Genomic DNA, 26,598 nt, shown 5'->3' with positions numbered 1-26,598 from the left:
GTTCGTTTCGGTTTCTCATCTTTCGAACACGATTGATATTAGTCCCCAATCAAAACTACTTAAGGTAATTTTAAACATTCCTCATCGAATGCTTGAACTTAAAGGCGAATGCACTGCAAACCATTTTCATCGATCGTACTCCTGATGTTGCTCTTCCCGTAGCAGCATAGCAGACTTCAACAGATTTATATTTATTTCTTACACGTGGAGTCAGGTGTTAATAAATACCGGTGCGCCACACCCGCTCCCACCGCGCTGGCGTGAATGAGGTGGAAAGGTTTAATTTATTTAGCTAGCAATAATTACTCAAGCACGGCAACCTCGTCATCAGCATAGCAACATCTGTTCGGTCATACGAAACCATAGGCGAGGGTGGAAACCGGTTAACTGAAGCGGCTTTCCCTGCACTCTGCCGCCACTGACAGAAAGCTATAAGGAATAGGAAAGCGAAAGTGAGAAATATTTCATGCGGCGTTCCGTCGTCGATATGAGTTTTATATTTAGTAGCAGAAAAATGCAACTTTTTATCTGCGAGGTATATTTTTGCGGCTAGAGTCGTAAGTAAGCTTCTGCAAGCGTATGTTTACCTACTAATTTTATCGTTTCGTTCGACATTGATGGAATATTTACATTGCAGAACAAATCACGATTGCATGATTTAAAAATAATATTATCGCTGACGGGAGCTCAAAAATTAACTGATGCTGTCAATTTTTAAAGCAATTTCACAATAGACAGATGAGACACGTGCGTGTTGAAAGTAAAACCCTTTTTTGTTTACTAGCTACAGTTGTTTTTTTTTTCAGCAGACGCACAAGCAGTGAGTTCAAGAACACAGTTGACAGAGTAAATCTTCAATTTAATAACCATTAAATCGCATCTTACAAAGTTCCCTGTTGTCAGCCGTAATCCAAGCGTATTAGCGAACTGCATTTCTCCTGTCAGGTATGAGAGCAAATACGCAACATCTCAGTAACAGGAAAACGAAGCTGTTAATTAATTGTTTGCTTCATTGGTAACACATGTTTTCAACGGTGGAAGTTTGTCTAAAATTGGCATCTCGGTTGCATGCGTTTACTAGTGAGGTGGAATGTCTACGTAAGGAAGAGAAAAGGCTTCATTGTGTTCATGCTTAACATTCGGTTGGGGGAGATTTCTGAAAGCTCTTTCTCCGCTTTTGAAAGCCACAAAAGGTTGTCTTACAGGTATTTCTGAGTTGAGTTTTAGCGACAGGCAGCCGCCGCACCTTTCTTGGCTTTAGCGATTTTCGCTTTAGTAGACAGACGCTAATAAGTGTTGTATTGCACCGGATCAAAATGTAAATAATGGAATGCCTTTCAATTTCAAACACAATATATAATTAGATTCACCTTGACCACGGTTGAGAGTGTAAATTCTAGCCTTAGCCAATATGTGCTTTGCGTGTGGCAAAGTGTAGATTCCACGGCACATGCTAATTAAATATGCCAAAATTTCGGGCATTTCCAGCTCCGAAAACGACTGACATTTTGCTGATAACGATTCGACTGAAGCGTTTCTAGCCTTAAGACGATACGTGACGGCAATCGGACGAACAACATTTTGTAACATTTCGAGTGAAGTTCCTTTTGTTAAATGCAAAACGTTCTATTTTTTTAACAAAGAAACAGAATAGAAAATAAAACCTGGAGTATTAGACAAAATATCAGTAAAACTTGATCCATCACGTGACAGTGGAAAAATCACCTTTTTGGCAGCTTTAGAAGTTTTTTAAAATCGCAAAGACCTGAAGGTGCTCTTCTAAACATAGAACAAGCATTCGACAGTGTTTGGCATAGAAGCATAATAGCATAGTTAATTTTCCAATTTTTAGAATCAAAATTTTTTTAAATTCTTAATTGATCAAACTTTACAGATTGTTACAAGAATTCAAAATCTAACTACATAGCCGGTAAAAGTTACGGTGATATTTTGCAATCAGAAGTGTCGAGAAAAAAGACTACAACACACACCGAATAACTCAGAAAAGCATACCATAATAAGCAACAAATCGAAGGAAGGTATTCACCATATTAACACTAAAAAATATTACAGACTACGTGCGACGCTAGCACACTCCAGCTGAAGCGACCGGCGGCGGCGGAAAACGCTATTTAGGTCATTGAACAAGCGCCTTTCGTTCGCACGCACTCAGCTGAAATGGATATCTCCGCGCAAGCAGCAGTGTCGAGGTTTCAGGCGTTGTTGATTCCAAAGAGACGTGGCAACCGATCGACGCAGCACTGCTGCTGGTTGATGTTTCAGGTTCAGCACGTCCGCCAGGAGTCTAGTGGGCAATAAAAATCTATGTAGGAAATAGTCCACTCACTCGTTCGGTGGTTCACCTGATTTTTAGTGGAACCGTTATCGACACAAATTGATATACTCGAATGGCCGACGCAAGTAGAACCACGTGAAAGTGGTTGTGCTTTTTTTTGCACAAAATCGTTAATTGGAAAATGTGTGGTACAAAGAGAAAACAATATATCAACTTCGCTATCCTGATAACACGAATTGAGAAGACCGGGAAGTCAGGTGCAAAGATCGGAAGTGCCGTAAGTAAAAAACAACAGAAAAATTAACAGGACTTTACTGGAATTTTTTTGATTCATTCCGATACTTAGACAGGCTCAATGATTAGAGTAGAACATATCCGCTTTTATCTTCATCAATGGATCACTCTTCGCGATATTTTAGAATTTCTTAAACGACAAAATTTCTCACCCCAGAATAGGCGCCTGCATTTTTCCAATCCTCTCCGCTCTTCGTGAGACAAATTTGCAAATTGTATTCATAAACTTACATCCTGCAACTGTGTCAAGATTTACAGAAACAACTCAAGAAAGTTGAAAATTCATTTTAAAAAATCTTTTCCGGAGATTATGAGAACATCGACGGAAACAAACTGAGAATAACAAAAAAACGAGCATCCCGATAACAAACCGGCAAATTTGTTATGTTAAATTTTAACCTTTTTCTTCATTTATGCATGTTTGGGAACAAGCTCGGCTGGCAGGGAAGACCGTTAGAGTCAATAGGATTCTAGCGCTAGTTCCGCAATCATCCTGAACTCTAACGGTTGGCTCCAAAGTCTGTTTATAGTACACAGAAAGTCAAACTCCTAAAAAGCGGAATGTAGCTGGGGTTTGCTTTTCTAAACGTTTTTCTCTAATTTGTATTTTTTTTCATTAGCACTGATCAGCGCTTCAATAGTGAGTGCCGATCTACGTCAACACAATTACAACTTTACAGGGCAAACGTGTGATGTCTGAGTATGTTTGAAGTTATACACAGAATCATTTATAATTGATATAAAAATATCCTAACAAAAAAGATTTGAATCTTAGGTCTTATCGCTTAGGACTAATCGCCAGCAGAAACTAATAAATCCCATGGAAGGTTACGAGCTAAAAAAATTTGAAGGTCAGAACAGCCAAGAATGACTCCAATCAGGCTACTTGAAATGGACAATAGCTAAACTATGAAAAAAGATCGCATATAAAAGTGAAGCCGGTGGCGCCAGCTCGTTAATCAATGGATCGTTAGTTGAAGTCCTAGGTGGAATCGCCTCCCCGGGTGTCGATGATTGACTAAACAGTGGTGAAACTAGACCGACGGAAAGTAAGCGAAAAATTGTTAAAATCGCTTTAGAAAATTTCCCCAGGCCAGAAAATGTCAGAAAATGATTTCAAAGAATTGGCGTTTTCAAAGACCAGAAGCAATGAAAAAATTAAATTTAATTCAAAATTTATGATATAATATTCTGAAGTCTTGAAAATGAGAATTTGAGGAAAAATGTGCTTGAATTATTTTAAAAATAGTTACCTAATTATGCAAATAATTTTACAAAAAGCTACCGGATACTAGAGAAGTACAAATTTTAAAGTAGAAACATTTTAATGTCAAATCAATTTAAAGTTTAGTTTGGGATTGGTGAAAAGCAAATGAAGTCAGAAATGGGAAAAAATCAAATTCAACTAAAAAATGCTGAATTGTCTGCCGTGAAATCAAAAAAGTTAAATCAAATAGATTCCACTTTAAAAAATCCACAATTATATCTAAAATTCAACTTCAAATTAGTGGAAAAAGTTTTGAAATTTCATATTTTATTTTTAGAAAATTGGGCTGATACAAATTTTGAATAGGTTCTATGTCCACGGTTATCAAAGTTAGCTAAGGGGAGGGTACAAAAAATAAATAACACTGAGATCCGGAAACAAGGTTCCGAAGTGTCATCCTGTATCAGTTTTTCAGATGTATTTTCCATATTATCAAACTGAATAGTTTAATGAAACAACAATAGTTATGTATTGTGCAGTGGATTAAATTTTGAACCATTATCAATTTCAGACAGATGTTTTAAATGGAAAAAAAAATTCAGTTTATGCAATCCGCCTCTTCGAAGTGGTCATAGGGATGCCGCAATTTACCGCGGTAGCACGAACCGACATTTCGCAGTCCACTTCGCGTCTAACAGCGGCCAGTTGACTTTCGGTGCACATTTGATGGATGCAATCGAGGCATACCTTAAATTTAAGGAAATAACACTATAAACACTCTCCATCTTACTAACCCTGGTGGTGGACCGTCACAGTACACAAAATTTTTAAACTCTCATAGTTTTTCAATAACAATATACTTTACCTTTTGAATAACCGGAAACTGGACCAACACCGAAAAAATTGTGGGAAATTGTGGAGAAAAAATTCTATTTTCTGACACGCAAAAATTACTTTCGCACGCGAACTCGTAGCCTTTTTCCAAATTTCTCAATTTTTTGCACATTTGACCAGGGTTGATATTTGTTGACACTCTTGAGTGAAAGTGAAAAAAGCATCCATAAACGTTATTTTTCTACAATCCTTTCAGAGTTCTCCCTTCCCGCTTTTTGCATGGAAGTGAACTGTCAAAACACCTCATTATATTTCATGCGATGGAAGCAAGACAACAAATTAATTTATCAGTTAACGAAGATTGTCAAGGCATCGGTCAGTGTCAGTGAAAAAGTGTTTCGGTGAGGTTCATTTTGGTTGAGTGGACTGTTTGTTTTTCTTTTTCGCTTTGAAGTCGCTTCGAAGTGAAGATCATTTGGTTGGATTTGTCGTCAAATTTTATTCCGTAACCGTGAACGATGCGCGCGATCTATTTCATTACTAGGACGAAAATCTAGTGTATCTGAAAGAGTGCTGCGATCATTGGAAGTGAAAATTGAAAATGATTGGCTGTAATTTTCGAAGAATTTTGCTGGGGAAAATGACTTTTATCAGCACTGCATTTGACAAATGTAAACATTGGAAGGGTGGTTCGAAAATGATCAACATTTCAATCATTTTTTACAAAATTGCCCCGGCCACCTTTTCTAACTTGGTGAAAAGGTGGCCGGGGCGATTTTGCAAAAAAAATCGCTAAGCGAACAAGTCACATGTCCGTCTCAACCACCCTGTCCGTCTTACCCCCATTCCCCCTACAACTAACACAAAAAGTAGGCTAGCCCGTTTTTCGAATGCTGTCATTTTGACATGGGACTACATCTTTGTTTGTTTTACTGGGGTACATTCTGTAAAATTGCAAATGAGACTGGCAAATGTTCTGTCAGATTTCAAACGATAAAGTACAAATTTACGCGAACAATAAACCAATCATGTACGAGCATGCCTGCCGTTTACTGTGATATTCTCTATATCAGTATGAAAAAAATGCCAGAGTCTCCCCCTCACAACAGGTCAATTGTTCTTTGCTTTCATAAACTTAAACTAATTTGATGTCTCGGAGGTAAAGGTTTTTCGAAAAGTTTGAAACAATCCTTTCTCTTTAACAATTTGATAACCAGCTGCTATTTTTCTTCATAGATAACCTGCTGTTAGAATTTAATAAAAACTACTGTCTTGAAAGAAAATATGCTGGTAAAGGCAGCAGTACCGTACAATATAAGTGATTGTCATTCGTGTACATGCAAGGAAAAACTGCAATGCTGTTGCTGGTTACCAGTTTATCTCATGAATATGATTATTTACCATAAAAACCATAAATTACTCAACAAGAATTGAACATTCTTGCAACGATTAAAAGTCATGTGTTATTTTTATTTAATTTTCTCTTCGATGTTCACTAAATAATCGTGGCCAGCCTATCGTAAAACTAAATTTCTAAAAACACACATTTATAGAAGATTTAGAGTCGGCTAATGTTTATGATTTTTTGTCCATTTTTTTTTTCTCGCTTGTTTTCCGTCGGTCTAGCTCTGCCACTGTTGTGGCCAATCACCGACGCCCAGGGAGGCGACTCCACACCCAGGACCCTAACTCACGACCCGTTTATTAACGGACCGGCGCCAACGGCTTTACTTCCTCATGCAATGGAAGGCGTGATCCCAGAGATTTTTCGCCTCAGAAAATCTCCCGGTGTCGGCTAGGATTGAATCTAGACCAGTTGGGTTGGTTGTGAGTGGATCACGCCACCTCACAACCATCGACACCTATGTCGGCGGTGGGATTCGAACCCAGGCGTCGAGCGTGGTTGGCGGAGACGTTACCAACCACACTAGGCCCCCGCTCTTTTTGTCCATTTACTAAGATTTAATCTGAATCTATTTTTACATTTTACCATTGTTAGATATTTTATTACTTTTAGCTTAATAAATAACATACATATATAAGCTGTCTTAGTAATACAGCGAAAGTTATTGTTCACAAATAAAAAAAAAAGAGTTGTCAAGCACAAAACAAAAATGAATCTTTCCAAACTTTAACTTCGTTGTAATTGTTGATTGCTACGGTTTTTGCTGGAGCTTGTTGATAATTTTGTTTGACATATCTTCTGATGTTTCCCTATTACTGAGCCTATGTAACAGAGTAAGTTCATATAATAAATTTGATTAATTCAGAGGTAAATGAGACAAAACCAACCATTATGATAACGTAATTATTGTTAGAATAGAATTCATTTAGATTTAGCCGCATTAGGAGAAACTTCAATTGTAAACCGGAAAAAATAGATAATTTAAAATTGTAAATCCTCTGGCCATCCTGTAATCCGCTAGACTTAATAATCTAGATATCCATCATTCGAAAAATTATTGGAAAGAAGAAGTTTACTTCGGACTTATCGCTTGCAATCACTCCCGAACGTAACGATGCAAATATGTAACAAACAACCTTATGACGGTCTACGTCAAAGTTGCGGTCGTGGCTTTGCCCTCAACCCTCCTGTTTTTTCGTCTAGGCCAATTGCTCCGCGGCATTTTTCATGAAAACAAAAACCAACCTAGAAAAAAGACATCTCCTTTTCAACTAAAATATTTTATGGATCACCTGCGTTTTGAACCAAGGAGATGAACTTCCTCAATTTATTCACTGATTCAAAATTGCAGATGCTCTGCCAAATGTGTTGGCTTGAAAATGTACTCCGCCGTATACCTCTGGTCTAAAGTAATTTATAAAAAAGGATGCACTAGCTAACATACGGTTTTTTATTGTAATGCAATCTACTCAATTGTTCAAAAACAGAATTGTTCAGAAAGAAAAAGAAACAAGATAAAAGAAATTTAATGTACTGCCGTTCCAATCATAGTAGTTTTCTACACAAACCTTATGCACGCTGGGACAACTATGCTTGGAACGGCACTGTACATCTCAATAAAAAGAAGGGAGTGTTCAAGACAGGACGACCATATATAAAGTAGACCCATGCCTTCAAATTCATCGTCACAGATCTTTCGACAAAAATGTGGAAACGGAAGCAAGAAAAAAGTGGATGTTTTTTAATCCACAAAAAGTTTTGATTTTTGAAAGCCTGTGTCTATTCTTGACATCTGTACATGGCGTACTCGCGCAAGATATTTTCATCGTGCACGAAAATTCGACCAGATTTTTTGTTTAATTTTCACTTGTGCGCAGTGAAGTAATACTCGAGCTTAACGTATTTGGAAATTAATTCACATTTTATCTTTTTAACGAGCAAAGCAAAGATTCAAATGTGGTTCACATCTAGAAACTAGCAACGATTTGTATGTGGTAGCAAGGTTGCAAAAAGCCCTGTTTAAAGAACATTCCAACGGTTTAGGAAGACATGCACTTACACCACAGAATTTCAGGAAACGCTGGATATTATGATGGAACATCACTTCCCAGGATCATATTCGAATACTGATGAGGTCTAGGATGAAACGGGAGCATACTCAAGCTCAAATCCGAATTGGAGTGAATCCCAGTAGACGGAATTAGACACTTCCGAGAGCCTTCAGGCCAATTTGCTTAACATCCATGTTCTTGAAAATTATGGAAAAACTAAAAACTAACTAAAGCAAAATAATTGGTTCAACTAGAAGCGGCAAAAAGGGCTTTAAGGCTGAATCGACAGGCCAATCTAAAAGAAGAAGATGTAATAGTACACCTAAGAATACTGAAAGATTTCCAAATAAATAACCCAATGAAAAGCTAGGAGGATTGAGTGGCAAAGAAACCAAACTTCGAAACTCCCTACAGAATACGGGATAACGGGAAAATTTGGAAAAAGGTGGGCCCAGAATTCGTGACAGCTCACTTTGCTTCTACACAGACGGTTGTAAAATGAAAGATTCCGCGGGAGCTATCGGAAGGATAAATTTGTTTTCCATGGGACACTGACCAACGGTATTCCAGGCGGAAATATACGGATAATAGAATGCGCGAATACGTGTCCGGAAAAAAATTACTGACACACAAACATCTGCATTTTCTGCGACAGTCAGGCAACACTTAAAGCCCTGAATTCTCCTTTTTGCCACTCTAAACTAGCGTGGGAATGCATCCTATTGCTCGACTAAGAAAAACCAGGGTAATTTATACTGGGTTCCTAGTCACTGTGGAATCGATGGAAATGAGAAGGCTGACTCATTAGCCATTAACTTTGTTGGCCTAAAACCTTCTTGTGAAGTCTCACCGAACGCTTTAAAAGTTGAACTCGCTGAAGAATAGAGCGCCACCATCAAAGCACAGAATGATCGGTTATAGGCAGCACCAAGAGACAATATTTTGGAGTCCCAAAGGAGTGTTTTTTGGTTCCAGAGTGCAGCTTAGTGATGGTTTGGGGGGGGGCAGTTTTGCAAGTGGGATAAGCTTGCACTGGTTTTCATCGACAAAGGCGTCAAAGTCTATGTTGTGTATTAAAAATGGAAGTTCTGGAGAAAATGTAATCATCGTAAACTCTTCGGAGATTTTTTTTTAAAGGGGGGGATTTGTTAGTAGCTTAAGAATTTATGATAAATATTACAACAAATATTACGACTTCTCAACACTGTTTGAAATTTGTAATTTTAATTGTTAGGATTTGTTTGCTTTCGCAATTGGGACTTATCGTTCGCAGGGATTTCAACCTACTTCTCAAAAAAGGGGAAGTAAACTTACAACTAACAACTAACTTAATTGCTACCTTATTGGCTATACTTTTTGGAGATGGCCACTATGTGTGCAAGACAGTGCCCTGCGAACTTGGTTCGAGGCTGGTGTAGATACAATTTGACGGGGTTTCAGGGTAAAAAATAAATGTCCACATCTGAACCCAATGGACTTTTTTTGTCTGGTCTTAAAAGATGTCGAAACTTGCTGATTACAAGATCTCCAACTTGGAACAGTTTGAAGCGGCTATCCAGAAAATCTGGAATGAAATACCCATGGCTTCCGTACGCGCTCGCGACACCTTCGAAAAGCGTTTGAATTTGGTGAAGCTGACTTAGAAAGGAGTTATTCTATGATGTTTATGATGAAATGTTTACTATGAAAATCAAATTCAATAAAAAGTGGAATATTTACATATCATCATGGAATTTTGAAAATGTTGTAAACTGTAATTTGAGCGGTGTTATAAACCAAAATGTGGAGACACAGAAACACTCGAAAACAGCTAACGAAACACGATTTGCGCCGTCGTCCGGTCGGGAGAGTGTCCCGAAAGACTGCAAAATGAAAAAGAGGTCGACGCTCCTGAAGAAGTCTTTCGTTTGGCAAACAATCTGTAGCTGTGAATTTAAAAGTAACGTTTCCGTATCATTAAAAATGTGTCTATTCTCAACAATGTATTTGCTTAATAATTACGGAAGTTGGCAGATTTTTACAAATAATCGTTGAAATTTTATTCAAACCAATGGCAAACGCTACACCTACCTAGTCATGATCCCGTTCGCTTTAACCTTCTTTTTTTATTTCATAATCAAGAAGAATATGAGAGAACCATTCCTACTATGCAAATTTTTTTATTATGCAAAAGCTGGAATTAATTGTTATAATGTACACTTTACCTGCTTCGTTGCCTTTTAGTGCTCAGTTTATCATATGCTGGGGTTCAACAACCGCTTCCCCACAGAACAGTTTGAGGAAAGCAGCTACTTGTTGCCTCATTTTGTTGTATGAAGAACGTTGGTAAGTCTGAACATTTTGATTTTTTGCTGGCAATTAAAGCTACCCGGACTGATTGCTAGCAACAACAACAAAGTTCAAATTCTTTATGTGTATATATAGGTATCGCGTGTTTCGTACACTTCACCTATGCAAAAATTTGATTTGGTATTATTTGCACAACCGACAGCGAGATAGCGAAAATCAGAAAAATTACCAACAGCTGATTCGATTCAGGTTCACGGGCGCGGAGCAAACAGAAAGAATAACAGTTGCATGTTTGTTGTTTTGGTTTTTGTACCTACCCATGTTTTACCGGCACGCAATGATGGGGTAGTTGAGAATTATAAGTCGCCGCGCAGCCGGCGAAAAGATAACAAACAACTATAACTACAACTTAAATAATGATATAGGAAATTTGCTTTTCAAATTTTTATTAATTTTTTTACTTTAGCTCTTTTTGGATTACACCGTTTGCTTTCGGTTTCACATTAATTATGCGAAATTTCATTGTTTTATGGAATGCTCTGCAAGAAAAGTGTGACTAATCATGTTTCCAGTTATGTCTTTGGTGAGAGTATGAAAATTGCCCAATAATTCGTTTGAAATTAAAAATAACTTAATTTTTTTTTTTTTCAAAGTGCTTTGGACTTAGGACTGATCTTAGTTTACAGCAAAAATTTTATTCTATTGGCTTTGAATACACACATTTTCTAAAACAAGAAAATCCTCTTCGGGGTTTTCTCGTGAGACATGAGTAAATGTGAGATAATCTTCGTAGTCGACTTGCTTTGTTTGATGATCCTGCAGTTTTTATAGCATTATGTGTCTTCATCATGTTTTAATCTTTTAATACACAGCTAGTTCTAATGGCTTAGAACACTCGGCTACAGTGTTTTTGAGAACGGTAATTTCTGTCACTCCTCTACGTTGCTTAATGCGTAATTAAACTCATTCATGGCACGCACTTAGCAACTGGTAGGTGATTAGCGTAATTGTGCTACCGAACTTCACACATTGAACTTTAATTTTAAACAGAAATAGACCTAAACACTGCAAGTACGTGATAGGGTGTTGAGCCGCTTTATTCCTGGGTTAACGAATTGTATATATTTGCCGCTGCTGGGTGTGTAGCGTGAAGAGATAGATAGCAGAAGAAAGCAATCTTTGTACAATTCGATTTGCTGCTTCTTTCATGGTATTGTGTTATAAATCAACGCAACGCGAACAATGAATTCAAACAATTGTAACGATGTAACAAAAATTGCGCAAGTTTACTAACCATTAATTTCTTTTTCTATCTCTCCTATTCCACAGATATTTTTGCTGCTGTTTCTGCTCCTTTATCTAGGCAGTTTTGCACTAATCAATCGTTTCAGACGACGCGACCGGGAGGATTTGTTTTCCACAGACGACGACGAAATTACCGTCTATAGGATTAGGTATGTACAGAGCCGGATTTAAGGGGGGGCCCAGGGGGCCCGGGCCCCCACATTTTTGGGGCCCCCACAAAACGAGAAAAAGTTCTTTTCTCTATCAAAAATGAGATTCAATCAAAAGTTCAATTTACAGCAAGAAAATTTGAACAGACCATTTCAATCTGAAATTTTTCTTCAGTGTTGTTTTTTTTCGCGAGCGCCAATATCACAACTACATCCATAAGATCCTTTGATTCACTTGGAATGACACACATTAACACACCATTTGAATCGAACCAGCGCGCATGGGAGATCGAGCAGGAGAGAAAATACATAATCCACAAGTTTTTTAAATGCATTGCTCTTGATTCCGAAATTAAGTTTACCTGTCCGAATCAGGGATACCGGATTTGCGTTGTAAAATGCAGATTTTCAGAGTCTGTGTGCAGATTTTATTGACCTGCAGATGTGTGTAGTTTTTTCCTAGTTTCTGTAGATTATTGCCAGCGTAGCCTTATATTTGCGCAGTCTTACTCAAATTGTGTGCAAATTTTTGCCTGCGGATCGCATTTTTTTTTTCAAATTGCGATAGGTTTTTTCAGATATCAAGAAAAAAATTCCGGATTTCGAGCAGTTGCAGACATCTTTCGAAAACATCTGGAACCTCTGGTCCAAATCATTCGACAGTTAGATCTGGCTATAAACAGTGAGCAAGAACCGAATTTATTATTACATTTATTCAAAATGAGGTGTCACCACAAAACCCCGCGTATATCAAAGTGGAGCTCAAAAAAGATGATTACATGAAGAAAGCAATCAAAAACTCGTTAGTGCCTTGCAAAAATTATTTTATATAAGGATTTATTTGAGCCTAATGATCTCGAACGCAACTGGAGAAAGGCCTTTTTCAAAGATGAAACTGGTTGAAAATAGGTTGCGTACGACTATGAAGAGGGAAAGGCTGTCAAACTTAGCATTGTTAAGTTGAGAGTACAATATTATGAAGGAGCTGAATGTTGATTATTCAATCAATAAGTTCTCTGCAAAAAAACTCGTAAATAAAATCTAGCAAATTTTTGGCAACTTTTCAATAACAAATAAATGTTTTTAACTCGTACGATAAAAAAACGGGTTTGTTTTATTTTGGGGCCCCCACTGTAAACTGGGCCCCGGGCCCCCACAATCGTAAATCCGGCTCTGGGTATGTAGAACAGAAAAAAATGTTCTTTACCTTATTGTTTGATGTAAACTGAACGCACAGAACAACTAGAGTAATGCGGGATAAAAGTATATATTTAACTGTTTTCGAAACAACAAAACTGGTTTCGTTACAACGTCGTACATGTGAATCATGCCTTCGAAGCGTGTTTAGCGTGATTTTCTCAAATTTTGCTTCGTAGTTTAAGACCGGTCTGACCAAGTAAAAGCTCACATCGTACGGGACAAGAATTCGCGCTTGACAAATGAATTAGATCATCTTCCTGACTTTTTTGCCTTTTTCCGCCATCATTTTAGAGTTATCTCGCCTCATACTCTATCAGTCTAACACGAATAAGTTGCGATCCTTGAAGAAGTCATGAAAATTACGACAAAACTTTTGCCCCGCATGACTCTATGCATAGCACAACTTTGTGTGAAATCGTTTCGAATAGACAAATAGTTTTGGTTAACAATTGTTGTGCTTCAATAAGCAAAGACATCATTGACAGTTCGGAATGCACTGCAATATGTTTCACACATAAGTTTAACTCACACTAGTTCAGATTTAATTATCCCGAGTTTATGTAGAATCACCTTAAATTTTATTTTTCCTCATGCATCATTGCATTTAAGTTTCGTAATCAGAGGTGTATCAGGAACACATCTTTACGGTCCATTTACAAGCGCTTGTGTAATCATTTTTGCATTTTGATTAATTTTTTTTTTCATATTGTTACAGTTTATGGTTGTGCACTTTTTCCCTGGCCATAGCATTGGGTGCGGCATTGCTCCTACCGATATCGATCGCCAGCAATGAAGTGCTGATATTGTACCCCAACAGCTACTACGTGAAGTGGCTCAACAGTTCACTGATTCAAGGTGGGTCTCGATGGAAATTACAAGCTAGAAACCACTCATCATTTGTGCATTTGCATCGTCTTTAGGTCTTTGGAATCATGTGTTTCTGTTCTCCAATCTGGCACTGTTTGTACTACTACCATTCTCCTACTTGTTCACCGAGTCGTCTGGCTTCAGTGGCCATAAGAAAGGCGTGATGGCACGGGTTTACGAGACCTTCACCGTGTTCTCTCTGCTGGCGTTCATCGTGTTCGGTATGACGTACGTCATTTCAGCGCTCCGTGATCCCGACAGAAGTACCTTCCAGGCGCTGTTTAGTAAGTATTGCATCACCTTTTCAAAGTGAAATGAATCCAACCAAATTCAAATTTTTAGATTTAGGAAAATATCATCTGCCATTTTTGTACTCCTGCGTATCGTTTCTTGGAGTGCTACTACTTCTAGGTAAGTCATTTAATAACTTAATTTGTATGATTATTATACCTCATGCTCATGCTAACGTTTCGTTTTCTCTAGTACACTTATTTCACGAACAATCCTAAAACTATCTAATCTTTAACTATCAATATTTCTTTCACGACAAACATCATGTAAACCGTCAGTTGAATCGTTTTATTGCTATTTAAGTAGGTACCCACTTTTCCGCAGTGTGCAGTTTACGTGCCCGAAGGCATTACCAAACCACAGCACGTCTAGTATGCGGTTTGCAGTTTCTGTCCTGCACAGGAAAGCTCTACTGCCCTTCTGCTGCTACTACCTGCTTTCCTTGTACTTCGTGAGTTTGAAAATGAAGAAAGTTTTGTCAATAAAACTACCCGCCACTGGGCATCCTCATGGTGACTGATGTACACTACGTAATAAGCTTGCTCACTCATTTGTCAGCGACTTGATTTGCTGAAAGTAATTGCTTTATTTTGGTCACGAAAAAACCTGTAGCATTTTGCGCAAAAAAAAGCCTATTTTGAGTCATTAGAAGAAATTGATTGTACATCATCCATCGGTAAGGGTCTTAAAGTGACATCTCCACCTGCCTCCGCGTCCGTGGTTTCCGCTTCCTCAGACTCGACCCCTTCCATAGCGGTTTTCCCCTCAATTTCTAGCACAATGCGGTCGATATAGTCCAACTCCTTGGGATTATTCTTCTTCGCTTCATTGATACTCTTTTCGTATGGGCGCATCTCCCCCAGCCGGTAGTATCCCTGAGCTCTGTAAATCCACGAACGCAGGTTTTTCTCATCCAGCTTACTGATTACAAAGTCGCAATCTATTATCGCGCGTTTGCACAGATCAATCTTGATGTAGGCCAGTGCTCTATTGTTATACAAAATTGGACTGTCGCGAATATAATCTATCGCCTTCGTGTACATGCTGATTGCCTTCTCGTATTTGCCCTCCCGGAAAGCACGATTACCAGCTCGCCTCAACCCCTGAGCCGTCTGTTCTCGTTCTTTGCGTTCCGACGCACGTCTAGCTGCGTCGCGTTCGATTTCGGCCATGAAGGCAAACTTATCCGCCGTAGGCCTGTCCAACGAATCGTCGTCCTTTTTGTTGATCACTGTGCGCTCTTGGTTCACACGAACTATGAAATTATTTTCATCAATTTTCTCCAACTCTTTTTTATCTTCGCCTAGAAATCTGGACATGAATATTGTTAAAATTTTCTATTACCTCACGCACAAAGGAACTTACTGTTCAGCGAATGCAAGCCCCATCTGTTCCTTGTTTTTGTCCCCGCTGGTCATCATGTTGAGCATCCGCATAACTTCGTCCACCTTGCTCATCGAAGCTTCAAAATCCTCATCATCCTTTAAATTACTCATTGTAGTTGAATCAGTTGAATAGAGGAGGACACGATTCGATGTCTGCAACGCACGAACGACGAACACGATTTGTCAGTTCGCGGTCGTTGCGTGATAGCCTGTGGAATCGTCGTCGCTAGTCCTGCGACAACAAACACGTTGTTGTTGTTTGCACCTGGATACCCGAAGGGGAAAAGAAACACATTTTTCGTTGCCAAGCAGGCGTATCGTGTTTACGCTTTGGTTTGGTATTTTTTCTGGTTAGCCAAAGGATATGACAGTACTCAACAATGTCATCACGTCATCTGGTGGCCATTGAATTTATTCAATATCAAATTTTGCTACTTTCACCAGTAGCTAGAAATTTGTGTTTGAATATTTTCACCATATTTACGCGAACTAATCTACGATGTGATCACGGTTAGATGTCTTTTTAGTCCACTTGTTACAACTAGATGTCTTTAACCTATATTTCACTATGATTGTAAGCTTTGTATATTGGAATACACCGTCAAAAGCAGGAAAAAATTGCAGACCGAATAGAGAGGTGAACATAAGTTTAGTTTGAAATTAGTTATAAGAAATTTAACGAAAAAAAAATTAGTCAAGTAATTGAGCAATTGTTGCGTGCATTTAAATTCGTTCTAAAAAGATTTCAATTAAACTTTTTGCATAGATAGGTATTAATTTAATTAAATTTACTACTACCAAGTGGATGAAAACATTATGCTGTCAGAGTTGTTGGCCACTAACTAGACATTTTACACAAATATAAATTGAAGTAATTTTTTTACATGCCGGGCTATTTACGAATCTTAATATAAAACATTTGTTCTTTTTTTCCAGTTTGCACACCCATGGGCTTCGTTCGACTTTTTGGTGTCGTTGGTCAGGTTCTGGTCAAACCGAACCTGTTGCGTGATGTAAACGACGAATTTCATGCCTTTAACCTGGAGGAGGCAACAGTGAGACGAAAGCTTGCCAATGCAAATATAAACATTGGTAAGTAGTATGATAGTAGCTTTGATCATTTTTTTGACGATGTTTATCCTTTAGAACTCAAAAGCGTCACGAGTGTGGACTATGCCCCGTCGAAGTTAGTATCGGGCCTCGAGGATTTGTATCAAATCCGAGACACCAATGGTGGAATTAGCAGTAGCAGCCTCAGCGAGTCTGCAAAACTTTTCGAAAGACTGAGAGAGCTTGAGTCTGAGCGCAAAATTTTAGGTAAGCCCTTAGTTGAGAATTAAAATTTGTGAACGAAGTGAATTCATTGATCTCTAAATACCTGCAGATAAGCAACGAAGTTCATCGGCGTTGCAGCGAAATCTCGTTTATCCAGTAGCTATGTTACTATTGCTGCTACTAACCGGAATTACCGTACTGTTGGTAGTACAGAACACACTGGAACTGCTGATTGGAATCAAAGCAGTGCCGTTGAGTACACGAGTGAGTTAAAAAAGTCAACCTTCCACTTGCCGTTTAGTTAATGACTAATTTCTTTTCCAGCAATTCACTTTGGGAATCACGTCCCTCTCAAAACTTGGCCCTCTGGGAGCAGCCCTTGAAGTGTGCATTATAATGTACCTAGGGGTAACTTCGGCGGTCGGCCTCTATACAATGCCATTCATGCGAAACGTCCGTCCGCAGCGACGAAAGACTTCGCTTTCGCAGCTCATCGCCAACTGTGGTCTGGTGTTGATTCTTAGTTCTGCACTGCCCTTACTATCCAGAATTCTGGGTAATACATCACAATAGCCGCTCACCGATAGTGTATTAAAAGCTCAAATTCATTGCAGGTATCACCAACTTCGATTTGCTGGGCGATTTCGGTCAGATCGAATGGCTCGGCAACTTCCTGATTGTGTTGCTGTACAACGTAATCTTCGGAACGGCGGCCACGCTCTGTCTGGTGAACAAATTCACAGCAACCGTGCGGCGGGAATTGTGCGCCCGGTTAGTGGAAAACTATTTCATTTTCACAAGCTACCTATCGTTTATTATTAATTAGGCGAGGCGCGCCTTAGGCTGACAAAAACGAAAATACCTAGACTGAGAGTGAATGATGCAAACAGCTGCTATGCGCTTTTGATTTTCGCTAGTTTTTGCTTCAAACATAGAACCAGCACGCACACGCTCACAATGAATGATATTTCAAACGCGAAAGAACTGTGAAAACTATCGGTGCACGTGGCGCGAAAATGCACACACAAACAGCAGTTTCTGCCTATTTATTTTTTTGTTTTTTTTTTATTATTATTATTTTCATTGTCTTTTGTCGTTGTACGTGTGGCTTGCTTTTAAACGCCTAAGTATTCGTTGCTTATGGTCATCAGTTTACGTTTCGTTTACAAGAAGTGTTCGGAAGGTCGTGTTTATAAACTGGAACTGACTAAAAAATCAGAACTTTGTGAAATGAATATTGCAGTTGCACAATTTTTCAGCGTTCTTTTAAAGCTGAATTTCAATCTTGACATATTTTACAAACACAACGCAGTAATTCGAGAGAGAATTTTTTCTCATTCCATTCCTGCAGATATTCCTATTACACTTAATTGTACGAATTTTTTTTTTCGAATTTAAGTTTCAATTGAAGAATTAAATTGATAAATCCTAAACACGATTGTCTAAAATCATCAGTAATAAATTCTAAAAATTTTGTGCACTGTTATCAAAAAATATGACGACCTCGGTTGTTATAATTTAATCTTTTGGCCAATGTGTTTTTTAATTATGAAGTTTGTTTGAAAAAACATTCCAAAAATTGTCGAAAACGTCTCCTCCCAGAACCGTAAACTGTGACACAATATAGCAAACTACGATAATTATGATAGTGTATTATTATTTGGTCTATTGAGATTACGCATTTATGTGTCGCAAATTATCTCTCTAATTAACTTCTGTCCTTTTTTAAATCTAGTCCTTAAGTATATTTATAGTCTGTCGAATCACGTTCACTGTCACAAGTAAGACTGTTTACAAGTACTGAAATTAAAACACCTATGATATGTGATGCATCATTGTATCGATACTGGCGAACAGTAAAATTTTGAATCATTATAAAATTTTTAATTTATGTTAGCATGTCTCTTTGGCCAGAAACGGCCCAATCAAATGCATTTAATTAGCTTGCCCCAATATTTTCAATAACGACAAGAATATTCACAAGTGAATATCGTGAGAGCAAGATATTAATTAACGGTTTGATTGTGCTCAAATTTTGTAAACGCATTCGTATTTATTCTAAAGATATTTGCCCAGTATATAATCACGCACATCTTAGGCTAGTTAGGAAACAGTTAAGGTTTAATGAATTGAATCAAATTCCAGTTGAGATTTTTTTTTCGGCTGATACAATGTAAACTTGGCACAAATTATATAGAATTCTCTCTTATCTTACAATGTTATGATAACCAATAAACTTTCGTAACTTGTTAGGAGAGAGCATAAGACTTATAACCCTTTTTATTTATGATGACTAGACCATTTTCGTTTATTATTTTTCGCGTACGGCATGCTTTTGCTTAGTTGAACTAGTTTTAAATGCAACTCTCTATACTCAATTCTTTAACGATTCTTTTCTGGATCGTTTGTTCGATCTTTTTTTTTCGGTCACAGATTGCGGGCCCTTTTCGACTATAGCAGCCATCTGGAGTCGAGCATTTATCACAGTTCCCTTGCCCAGCTCACCACTCACAGCCATCAGCGTAATCATCACGCAATGGATGAGCCCAGTGACGCGCAAACCACCGTCTTTCATAGAACAAACAACATCGAGCATAACGTAGAGCCTACGAATGCTGGAATATCAACAACCTCCAGTAGTGAGGAGCGTAAAAAAATGGTCTGGAAAAGAAAATAATCATTTTACTTATGCTGTTTCATTGATTAGTACAATGTTGTGTCAAAGTAGAGACCGGCATTCTCTATTATATAAACTGACTGAGTCCCAGCCCGATGGAGTATATGACAAGCACAAGAAGGAATTTGCATCAGTATTGTAAAACCCTATCAGAAAATTTATTATATCGGCTGTTTAAAAATGACAAAAAAGGATTCAATTTTTGTTAAAAGAAAATTCCGAGGAAATTACGATCGATGGTGTCCCTTATCCACGTGTAGTAGTGGGAAACCCTGGTGAACGCATCCGGGAAACCAGCTGCGCAGCTATATTCAGGAGGGAATCCCAGTCCAAAGCTTGCAATTCCAATAACGTTTCCATCCTTAACTAGAGGACTACCCGAATCACCCTGAAGAGAAAAAGCTATGATAGCTACGAAATCTTCACCCTAATACCATAGTACTTACCTGACAAATACCCTGCCCTTCTTGCGTGAAAGTACAGATGTGTCCATCACCAATCATTTCCAATTTGGCCCTGCATTGCTCTTGTCCGATTACCTGCAGTTGAACGAACTGCAACTTATCCGAGACTGGACCACCACTTTGTCGGGTTCCACCCCAGCCGGTCACTATCGCCTCCTGATTGGCATTCACAAATTTTTCGGAAAGTCCAATCTTTTCCACCACGCTCGGTATCCACAGGAAAATTCCCCTTATCTTGACCAAACCGATATCGTTCGTCACTCTGCTCGCATCGTACTCGGGATGAGGAAATAATTTGCTGACCAAGAAGGGAAAGCCACCGCTACTCAGTCTGGTCGATCCAACGACCACCAGGACATCTCTGGGACGCACACTGAAAGAAATTTACGATCACAATCTACACTTTCGTTTCACGTCCTTGAAGTAACACGTCTACTTCGACAGGCAATGAGCAGCTGTTAGAACCCATCTTCGGTCTATAATAGCTCCTCCGCAAAAATGTCCACGTTTCTGCAAAGAAACCTGGTAGGGAGTTGATCCCGCATCGCCACCTCCCACGATATGCTTGCTTATCGTGCTATTCTGCTTAGCATTGCTGCTAGATGACACATTCTGAGCACAACATCCAGAAACAACCAGGAAAAGGAAGCAAATTATGAACATTATTCTTCCCAGTAAATTCGAAATTAAAAACAACTCAGAGTAAATGGCTCAACTTTTATAAACGGTCCATTCAAAGCTGAATTTAAATCTGGTAAATATTTGCGAAGGTGTCTCAAACTCATTATCATATCTGTTGTCATTTAGCTAATAGCATTTTGCTACTCGTGCAGCTCAAAACAGCAAATACTTTTCTTTACCAAACGGTTCGGAGGAAGCTGATGCTGTTGTCATTCGTACGAATCGAAATAAAGTCCAAGCTCAAGTATGACGTGCACTTGATGGGGAAGTCTTATCGTTTATCCACTAACTAACCAGTATTAAACTTTGAAAAACTAACTGTTCTCTGTTCAATATGATGCAGGTCCGGATGTCTGCAGTTGATTCACCATTCTGTCTAATAATGCCTACATAAATTTCAGCTCCAAATTTGAAATTCATATATTGGAAAATACACCCGTAATGCCTTAGCATTATTAAGAGAAAATTACACTGGTCCACACGGGTGTGGCCCAAAAGCTTAAACTGAAAAAGGGATGATTATAGCTTTTTAATCATTCCTGTGAATTTTGGTGCCCCTAGCCACCAACATTTGTCCAGAGACTTCAATGAGGTTTCTCGTAAACATAACGTTGAAGCGACGAACCTGGCGAGCAATTACTTTGTGACACTTTGACGTAAGTTGACGCATTTCTACGCTTTTGTCGACCAGGGTTAGTAAAGCTAACAAAACTACTTACAGTGAATAAGAAAATGAACCATAGAAAACAAAATTATGGTCGTTTCATTCGTCTTCTGATATTGTGCTTGTGAAGAAATCAATAATTTCATTCAAAAATTTTTCGCTGATAGTAATTTTTTGACACGAATCCATGATATTCTACATTTTTTAGGTTTCAATTAAAAGCTCCGAGAACTGTTGTACACAATTTGATTCGCCTCTCTTTGCTGGCTTCTCTTTTTATCTCCACGAAAATGAACCCAAACTTCACTAAAACATTATTCTTTTAAACTCCACAATGTTGTTCTCAAAGGAGAGCTTTCATGTTTTTACTTTTAAATAATGTTTTTTTCTGCCGATATAACCATTTCACTAAAAAGATTACGCGAAAAGATATAAGCACACATATAAATAAATGAAAATACGTATTTTAGTTTTTGAATTTTTTTTTTATTGAAACACTTTCTCAGACATATCCAGTTACAAAAAATGTTTTGCACTTTTCTGTTCATTTACTTAATCCAAGATCCAAGCGAACTTTAGCCTTTTAACATTTTTCTGACCATTTTATTTGAGTCTGTTCCGATTTTTTCAATTGTATCTTCTGATTTCATATGTTTTCTTATGTAGAATTCATTTTTGCGGTGTAGTGTAGTCCGGAAACCAATACATTCGACATACAGTTAAATCGCATATAGAAAAAATGACAGTAGCACGTAGGGTTTGGTTCTGATGTAGTCCCGCCGCAAAGACAAATTCGGCTTAAGGTTCGCTTTCATTGGTGCTTATTACGGAAGTCACAAGTGAACACACAAGTGAAATGAGATTGTTTCCCAGCTCAAAAATGTCTAAGTCCCAGAAAGTCGTTTTTCCCGTTTTTTTAGATAACACCAGATCTTGACGTGTTCTGCATTTCTAAGACATTCGGCATAAAAAAAAATGTTTTTTTGGTATCGAAAATTTTCTGAACTAGTTTGCATTTTTTTCATCGGGCAAAAAAATGAAAAATTGACCGCTTTAAGGAACGGATCAAACTCTGATTCGCTTCGTAACTGAAGAATAAATCCAATATTTACCATTAGATCACAAATCAATCAACTTTAAGACTTATGGCAGCTTCGTGGAATCATTTCACCGTTCAAAATGGCCGTGAAATAATTCCACGCGAAACGTCGCTTTTTCCGTTATCACTTCACTGATATGACACTCATAATAACCCCGATTCCGCGGCAGATGTCACTTTGCGACGTTTTTCTCACTTACGTGAGTCCCGTAATAGGATTTTGTTCACTTCACTCTGATTTCACCGTGAAGTGACTCCCGTAATAAGCACCATTATGAGTGATCTAGCGGTAATATATATGGGATTTATTTTCCAGTAACAAGGCGAATCTTTTATTTTTCTTGAAAAAAATCGGCTCTCTGGAACTTACTAATTTTTGAGCTGCGGCCAATCGAACGTAAGAAAAAAAATTGACCTTCGAATTTCGTTTAGCGGTCAGCTCAATCAACTTCCCGGGACTTAGAAATTTTTGAGCTGGAAAACTCCCACATTTTACTTGTCCTATTTTCAATTTCACTTCACTGGCAATCTCACTTCACGGAGGTGATTTTTGTCATCTCACTTGAGGTGGAATTGGGAATAGGTCTCAAAAAGTGAAGTGAGCGTGAAAGTGAAATATATTTCACCGTAATAAGCACCAACATCTGCAGTGAAATCTGGGTTATTATAAGCATCAAATGAGTGAAGTTAAAACGGAAAAAGCGACGTTTCGCGTGGAATTATTTCACGACCGTTTCGAACGGTGAAATGATTTCACGAAGATAGGGAAGTTTAAAAATCGATTGATTTGTAATCTAGTGATAATATTTATAGGATTCATTCTCCAGTACGAGGCGAATCTTTTATTAATCTTGAAAAAAAAATCGACTCTGGGACTTAGAAATTTTTAAGTTGCGGCCAATGGAACGTAAAAGAAAAATTGACCTTCAAATTTCGTTTAGCGGTAGGGCTCAAAAGTTTCCTCTTGTCGAAAAATGTCCTCACATAAAATTTCAGCTCAATCGACTTTCCGGGACTTAGAATTTTCTAAGCTGGGAAACTCCCACATTTCACTTGTCCTATTCTCAATTTCATTCCACTGGCAATCTCACTTCACGTAGGTAATTGTTGTCACCTCACTTGAGGTGGAATCGAAAATAGGATGCTTATTACGGGAGTCACTTCACGGTGAAATATATTTCACGCTCACTTCACTTTTTGCGACCTATTCCCGATTCCACCTCAAGTGATGTGACAAAAATTACCTCCGTTAAGTGAGATTGCCAGTGAAGTGAAATTGAGAATACGATAAGTGAAATGTGGCAGTTTCCCAGCTCAAAAATTTCTAAGTCCCGGGAAGTCGATTGAGCTGAAATTTTGTATGAGGACATTTTTCGACAACAGGAAACTTAAGCCCCACCGCTTAACGAAGTTCAAAGGTCAATTTTTCCCTTACGTTCCATTGGTCGCAGCTCAAAAATTTGTAAGTCCCAGAAAGCCGTTTTTTTCAAGAACAAAAAAAGATTCGTATTAAATACACTTGCAGTGTTGGATAATTTTTCGTATATGCGCACTGATTTTAATTGTTGTATGATGTTATGTTACGTCATTATGATCCGCAGACACTCTTTTGACGTGGGACTACGTCTTTCTTCACTATACTAAGGTACATTCTGAGAAAACTGGATTGAACATGTAACGTTTTTGGTTGGCGGAATGGAAGATTTTAGATGCTAATAGCGCTCAAACAACTGTTCCGATTTCAATAGTTAATATACCGTTGGAAAGCTAAAACATACAAGATTTGTATATCATGCCAATTTCAGTTACCATTTCCTTATTACTCCGTGAAAATTGCGGGAAAGTATGAAGGTCGAATATCCACATAAATTTTCCATACGATTGGTATATTTCCCTAACGCAGACTTCAAAAACATAGACGAAATGACTTCACGCATTCAGTCATTGGCTAGCAATGCCAGCCAATTGGCATCGCATTCATCACCCGACGTAAACGACGAAGAAAGAAAGCAGAGATGCTTCCACGTGATTGGTTCTTCCCCCAATCACCCAAGTTCCCCACACTGAGTGACACTATAAAAGGACATTTCGTGTTGAGAGAAGCTCATTCCCTGGTCGACCGTCAAAGCGAACAGTTCGGCTTCCCTTCGATCTGAGTTGGACCCCCCCCCCCCACCAGTGGTAATCTAATTCAGATATCGTTGTTGGAATACAGCCGGAAACTGGACGTGATCGGCACTGGGGACCATTGGAAGCCGTTGGAAGGGACCATTGGAAGACTTGGAAGCCGTTTGGATGCTGCCGATAGTAATTTGTGTAGGTATAGTGTGTCGTATACCAAGTGTGTGTGCCTGAGTAGCGTTAGCGTGTGTATGTGTGTATGTGAGTAGCGTTTGCGTGTGTATGTGTGTGTGTGAGTAGCGTTTGCGTGTGTGTGTATGTTTGTGTATGTGTTTGTGAGAATGTGTGTGTGTGAGTGAATGTGTGTGTGTAAGTGTGTGTGTGTTTATGTGTGTGAGTGTGTGTGTGTGTGAGTGTGTGTGTGAATGTGTGTGTGAGTGACGTGTGTGTATGTGTATATACTATGGCTATGACAGAATTAAATCTTTACACCCACAATAGTCCCACGTCAAGCCTACGTTTGTGCACTCAAGCACATACCCTTTAACTTTTTAAAAGAGGCACGGCAGTTCGAGTTCAGCTATCAACCGAGTCGCACGTTTCACACGAAGCTCTAGGTATAAAGTGCGGCTGATAAGCTTTGTTCAATCATACAATAGCGTTTTTTTGTTCGACTTCAAGGTCGAATAGTCGAACCTTGTGATCTATTGTTAATTCGTGACCAGTAAAACAAAGACAATCAAAGTGATCCGGAATTCAGTATCGTCAAGAGAAGAAATAAGAACTGCCCAGACTAGTTATCGGTGTTGGCATGATGCCGCCCGGCGGCGGCAGCAGCGACGGACCAGCTCCTGGAGGAAGGGGTTTCCCCGCGTTGGGTTTAATCTCACAACGACAGGATGGACGTTACCTTCTTACGCGCTCGGACGAAGGTGAGACGCTGGAAGGAGTTTCACCATTTTTGATCGATGAAGCGATCAAAAACTGCTGTGGGGACGTGGCCAGCGTGAAACGTATTCGAGAAGGAAAAATATTAATCCAGACACACAACGAAAAGCAAGCGAACCAACTTAAGAAACTAACCTCACTTATTGATGGAGTAACCATAACCATATCCGAACACGCCACTTTGAATACATGCAAGGTAGTGATCACGTGTCACGATCTAAAAGATATCGACGAGAAGGAAATTTTACAAGAGCTCAATGGGCAAAAAGTGACTCACGTGCAGCAAATAAAGCGAAAAGCAAACGGTCAACTTATCAAAACCCCTTCCTTCATACTGACAATCTCTTCAACAATACGACCAGAACGAGTCAAAGTAGGATTCCTCAGTGTACCAGCTCGCTCATACTATCCACGACCTGTGAGTTGTTTTCAGTGTTGGAGGATCGGCCATCTTGCTCGTGAATTTCGAAGAGAAAAAACATTTGTTAATTGTTCGGAAGAATATCACGGCGAAGAGTGTTCGAAACCATCAAAATGCGTCAACTGTAATGGAAATCACCCAGCTAACAACCCGAAATGTGACGTCTGGAACACGGAAATGGATATTATTCGTACGAAAATTGATCAGGAAAATAGCTCTGCAGAGGCCAGGAAGATTGTTGAATCACGTAAGCAAACGGAGCAAACCTACGCAAGCAGATTCATCGGAACAGAGAAGACCTGTACGTGTAAATGCACCTGTGGTCAAGTTGCCAAGGCAGAAGGATCTACTACAAATACAAAAGCTTCGACGTCATCTGAGATCAACAGCAGCCAAATTCCAACTAAATTAAATGATATCATCCCACCTAGCTCCCCCAGAACGAAACGTGCTAAGCAAGACGGAAAAACCAGCGATGATGAAACACCTGCAACCCAGAAGACTGTAAGAAAACAGATGGACAATGACAAACCTGATCCCGAAGCAATGGACCGAGTGAGATGGAATTATAAATCACCAAAATGCACAACACACCCACTTCATATTCAAACGCGCAACCACCAACCCTGGTATCTTGGAATATCCAAGGTTTCTGGACAGGAAAGCCTGAACTAG

At 38.8% G+C, this 26,598-nt stretch overlaps 4 protein-coding genes across 5 annotated transcripts in view; 2 read left to right on the top strand and 2 right to left on the bottom strand.

Annotated features, from left to right (window-relative positions):
* Nucleotides 1–19,714, top strand: part of LOC129722219 (protein Lilipod) — a 30,714-nt gene extending 11,000 nt beyond the window's left edge. The window contains exons 2-11 of the mRNA XM_055675516.1: nt 11,706–11,830; nt 13,746–13,885; nt 13,951–14,181; nt 14,240–14,308; nt 16,510–16,665; nt 16,720–16,890; nt 16,958–17,112; nt 17,173–17,404; nt 17,463–17,619; nt 19,282–19,714. Coding sequence (XP_055531491.1) covers nt 11,706–11,830; nt 13,746–13,885; nt 13,951–14,181; nt 14,240–14,308; nt 16,510–16,665; nt 16,720–16,890; nt 16,958–17,112; nt 17,173–17,404; nt 17,463–17,619; nt 19,282–19,525 — 1,680 coding nt within the window. The 3' untranslated portion in view covers nt 19,526–19,714. The remainder of the gene's footprint in view (nt 1–11,705; nt 11,831–13,745; nt 13,886–13,950; nt 14,182–14,239; nt 14,309–16,509; nt 16,666–16,719; nt 16,891–16,957; nt 17,113–17,172; nt 17,405–17,462; nt 17,620–19,281) is intronic.
* LOC129722220 (tetratricopeptide repeat protein 12-like) lies at nt 403–16,103 on the bottom strand. Of its 2 annotated transcripts, XR_008727576.1 has the most exons (3): nt 15,554–16,103; nt 11,671–15,499; nt 403–429 (listed from the first exon to the last, which is right to left on the bottom strand). XR_008727576.1 is itself a non-coding variant. In XM_055675517.1 (2 exons), the coding sequence occupies exons 1-2, from the start codon at nt 15,682–15,684 to the stop codon at nt 14,821–14,823; spliced, it is 810 nt and encodes a 269-aa protein (XP_055531492.1). In that variant the 5' UTR covers nt 15,685–16,103; the 3' UTR covers nt 11,038–14,820. The 2 variants fall into 2 exon arrangements, 1 of the variants encoding a protein (XP_055531492.1); XM_055675517.1 differs by lacking the exon at nt 403–429 and having other exon boundaries at nt 11,038–15,499.
* On the bottom strand, nt 19,650–20,695 carry LOC129722221 (chymotrypsin-2-like). The gene is made up of 3 exons (XM_055675518.1): nt 20,426–20,695; nt 19,972–20,362; nt 19,650–19,913 (listed from the first exon to the last, which is right to left on the bottom strand). Exons 1-3 carry the CDS (start codon nt 20,650–20,652, stop codon nt 19,731–19,733), a joined length of 801 nt encoding a protein of 266 aa, XP_055531493.1. The 5' UTR covers nt 20,653–20,695; the 3' UTR covers nt 19,650–19,730.
* A 4,673-nt stretch (nt 20,696–25,368) lies between these two features.
* On the top strand, nt 25,369–26,598 carry LOC129719609 (uncharacterized). The gene has a single exon (XM_055671000.1). The coding sequence runs from the start codon at nt 25,369–25,371 to the stop codon at nt 26,596–26,598; it is 1,230 nt and encodes a 409-aa protein (XP_055526975.1).

This window comes from Wyeomyia smithii, chromosome 2, assembly GCF_029784165.1.
Source record: "Wyeomyia smithii strain HCP4-BCI-WySm-NY-G18 chromosome 2, ASM2978416v1, whole genome shotgun sequence".
NCBI lineage: Eukaryota > Metazoa > Arthropoda > Insecta > Diptera > Culicidae > Wyeomyia > Wyeomyia smithii.
Note: the sequence above shows the minus strand (reverse complement) of the source record. Positions and strands in the feature narration are given on the sequence as shown.

Excerpts from the sequence above, each read along its gene's own strand:
- LOC129722220 (XM_055675517.1), bottom strand. The coding sequence starts at position 15,684 with ATGAGTAATTTAAAGGATGATGAGGATTTTGAAGCTTCGATGAGCAAG. Across the intron at positions 15,500-15,553 it reads GGGCTTGCATTCGCTGAACA|ATTTCTAGGCGAAGATAAAA; the intron begins GTAAGTTCCTTT and ends ATTCATGTCCAG.
- LOC129722221 (XM_055675518.1), bottom strand. The coding sequence starts at position 20,652 with ATGTTCATAATTTGCTTCCTTTTCCTGGTTGTTTCTGGATGTTGTGCT. Across the intron at positions 20,363-20,425 it reads GCTGCTCATTGCCTGTCGAA|TGTGCGTCCCAGAGATGTCC; the intron begins GTAGACGTGTTA and ends AATTTCTTTCAG. Across the intron at positions 19,914-19,971 it reads AAGGGCAGGGTATTTGTCAG|GGTGATTCGGGTAGTCCTCT; the intron begins GTAAGTACTATG and ends TTTTCTCTTCAG.
- LOC129719609 (XM_055671000.1), top strand. The coding sequence starts at position 25,369 with ATGCCGCCCGGCGGCGGCAGCAGCGACGGACCAGCTCCTGGAGGAAGG.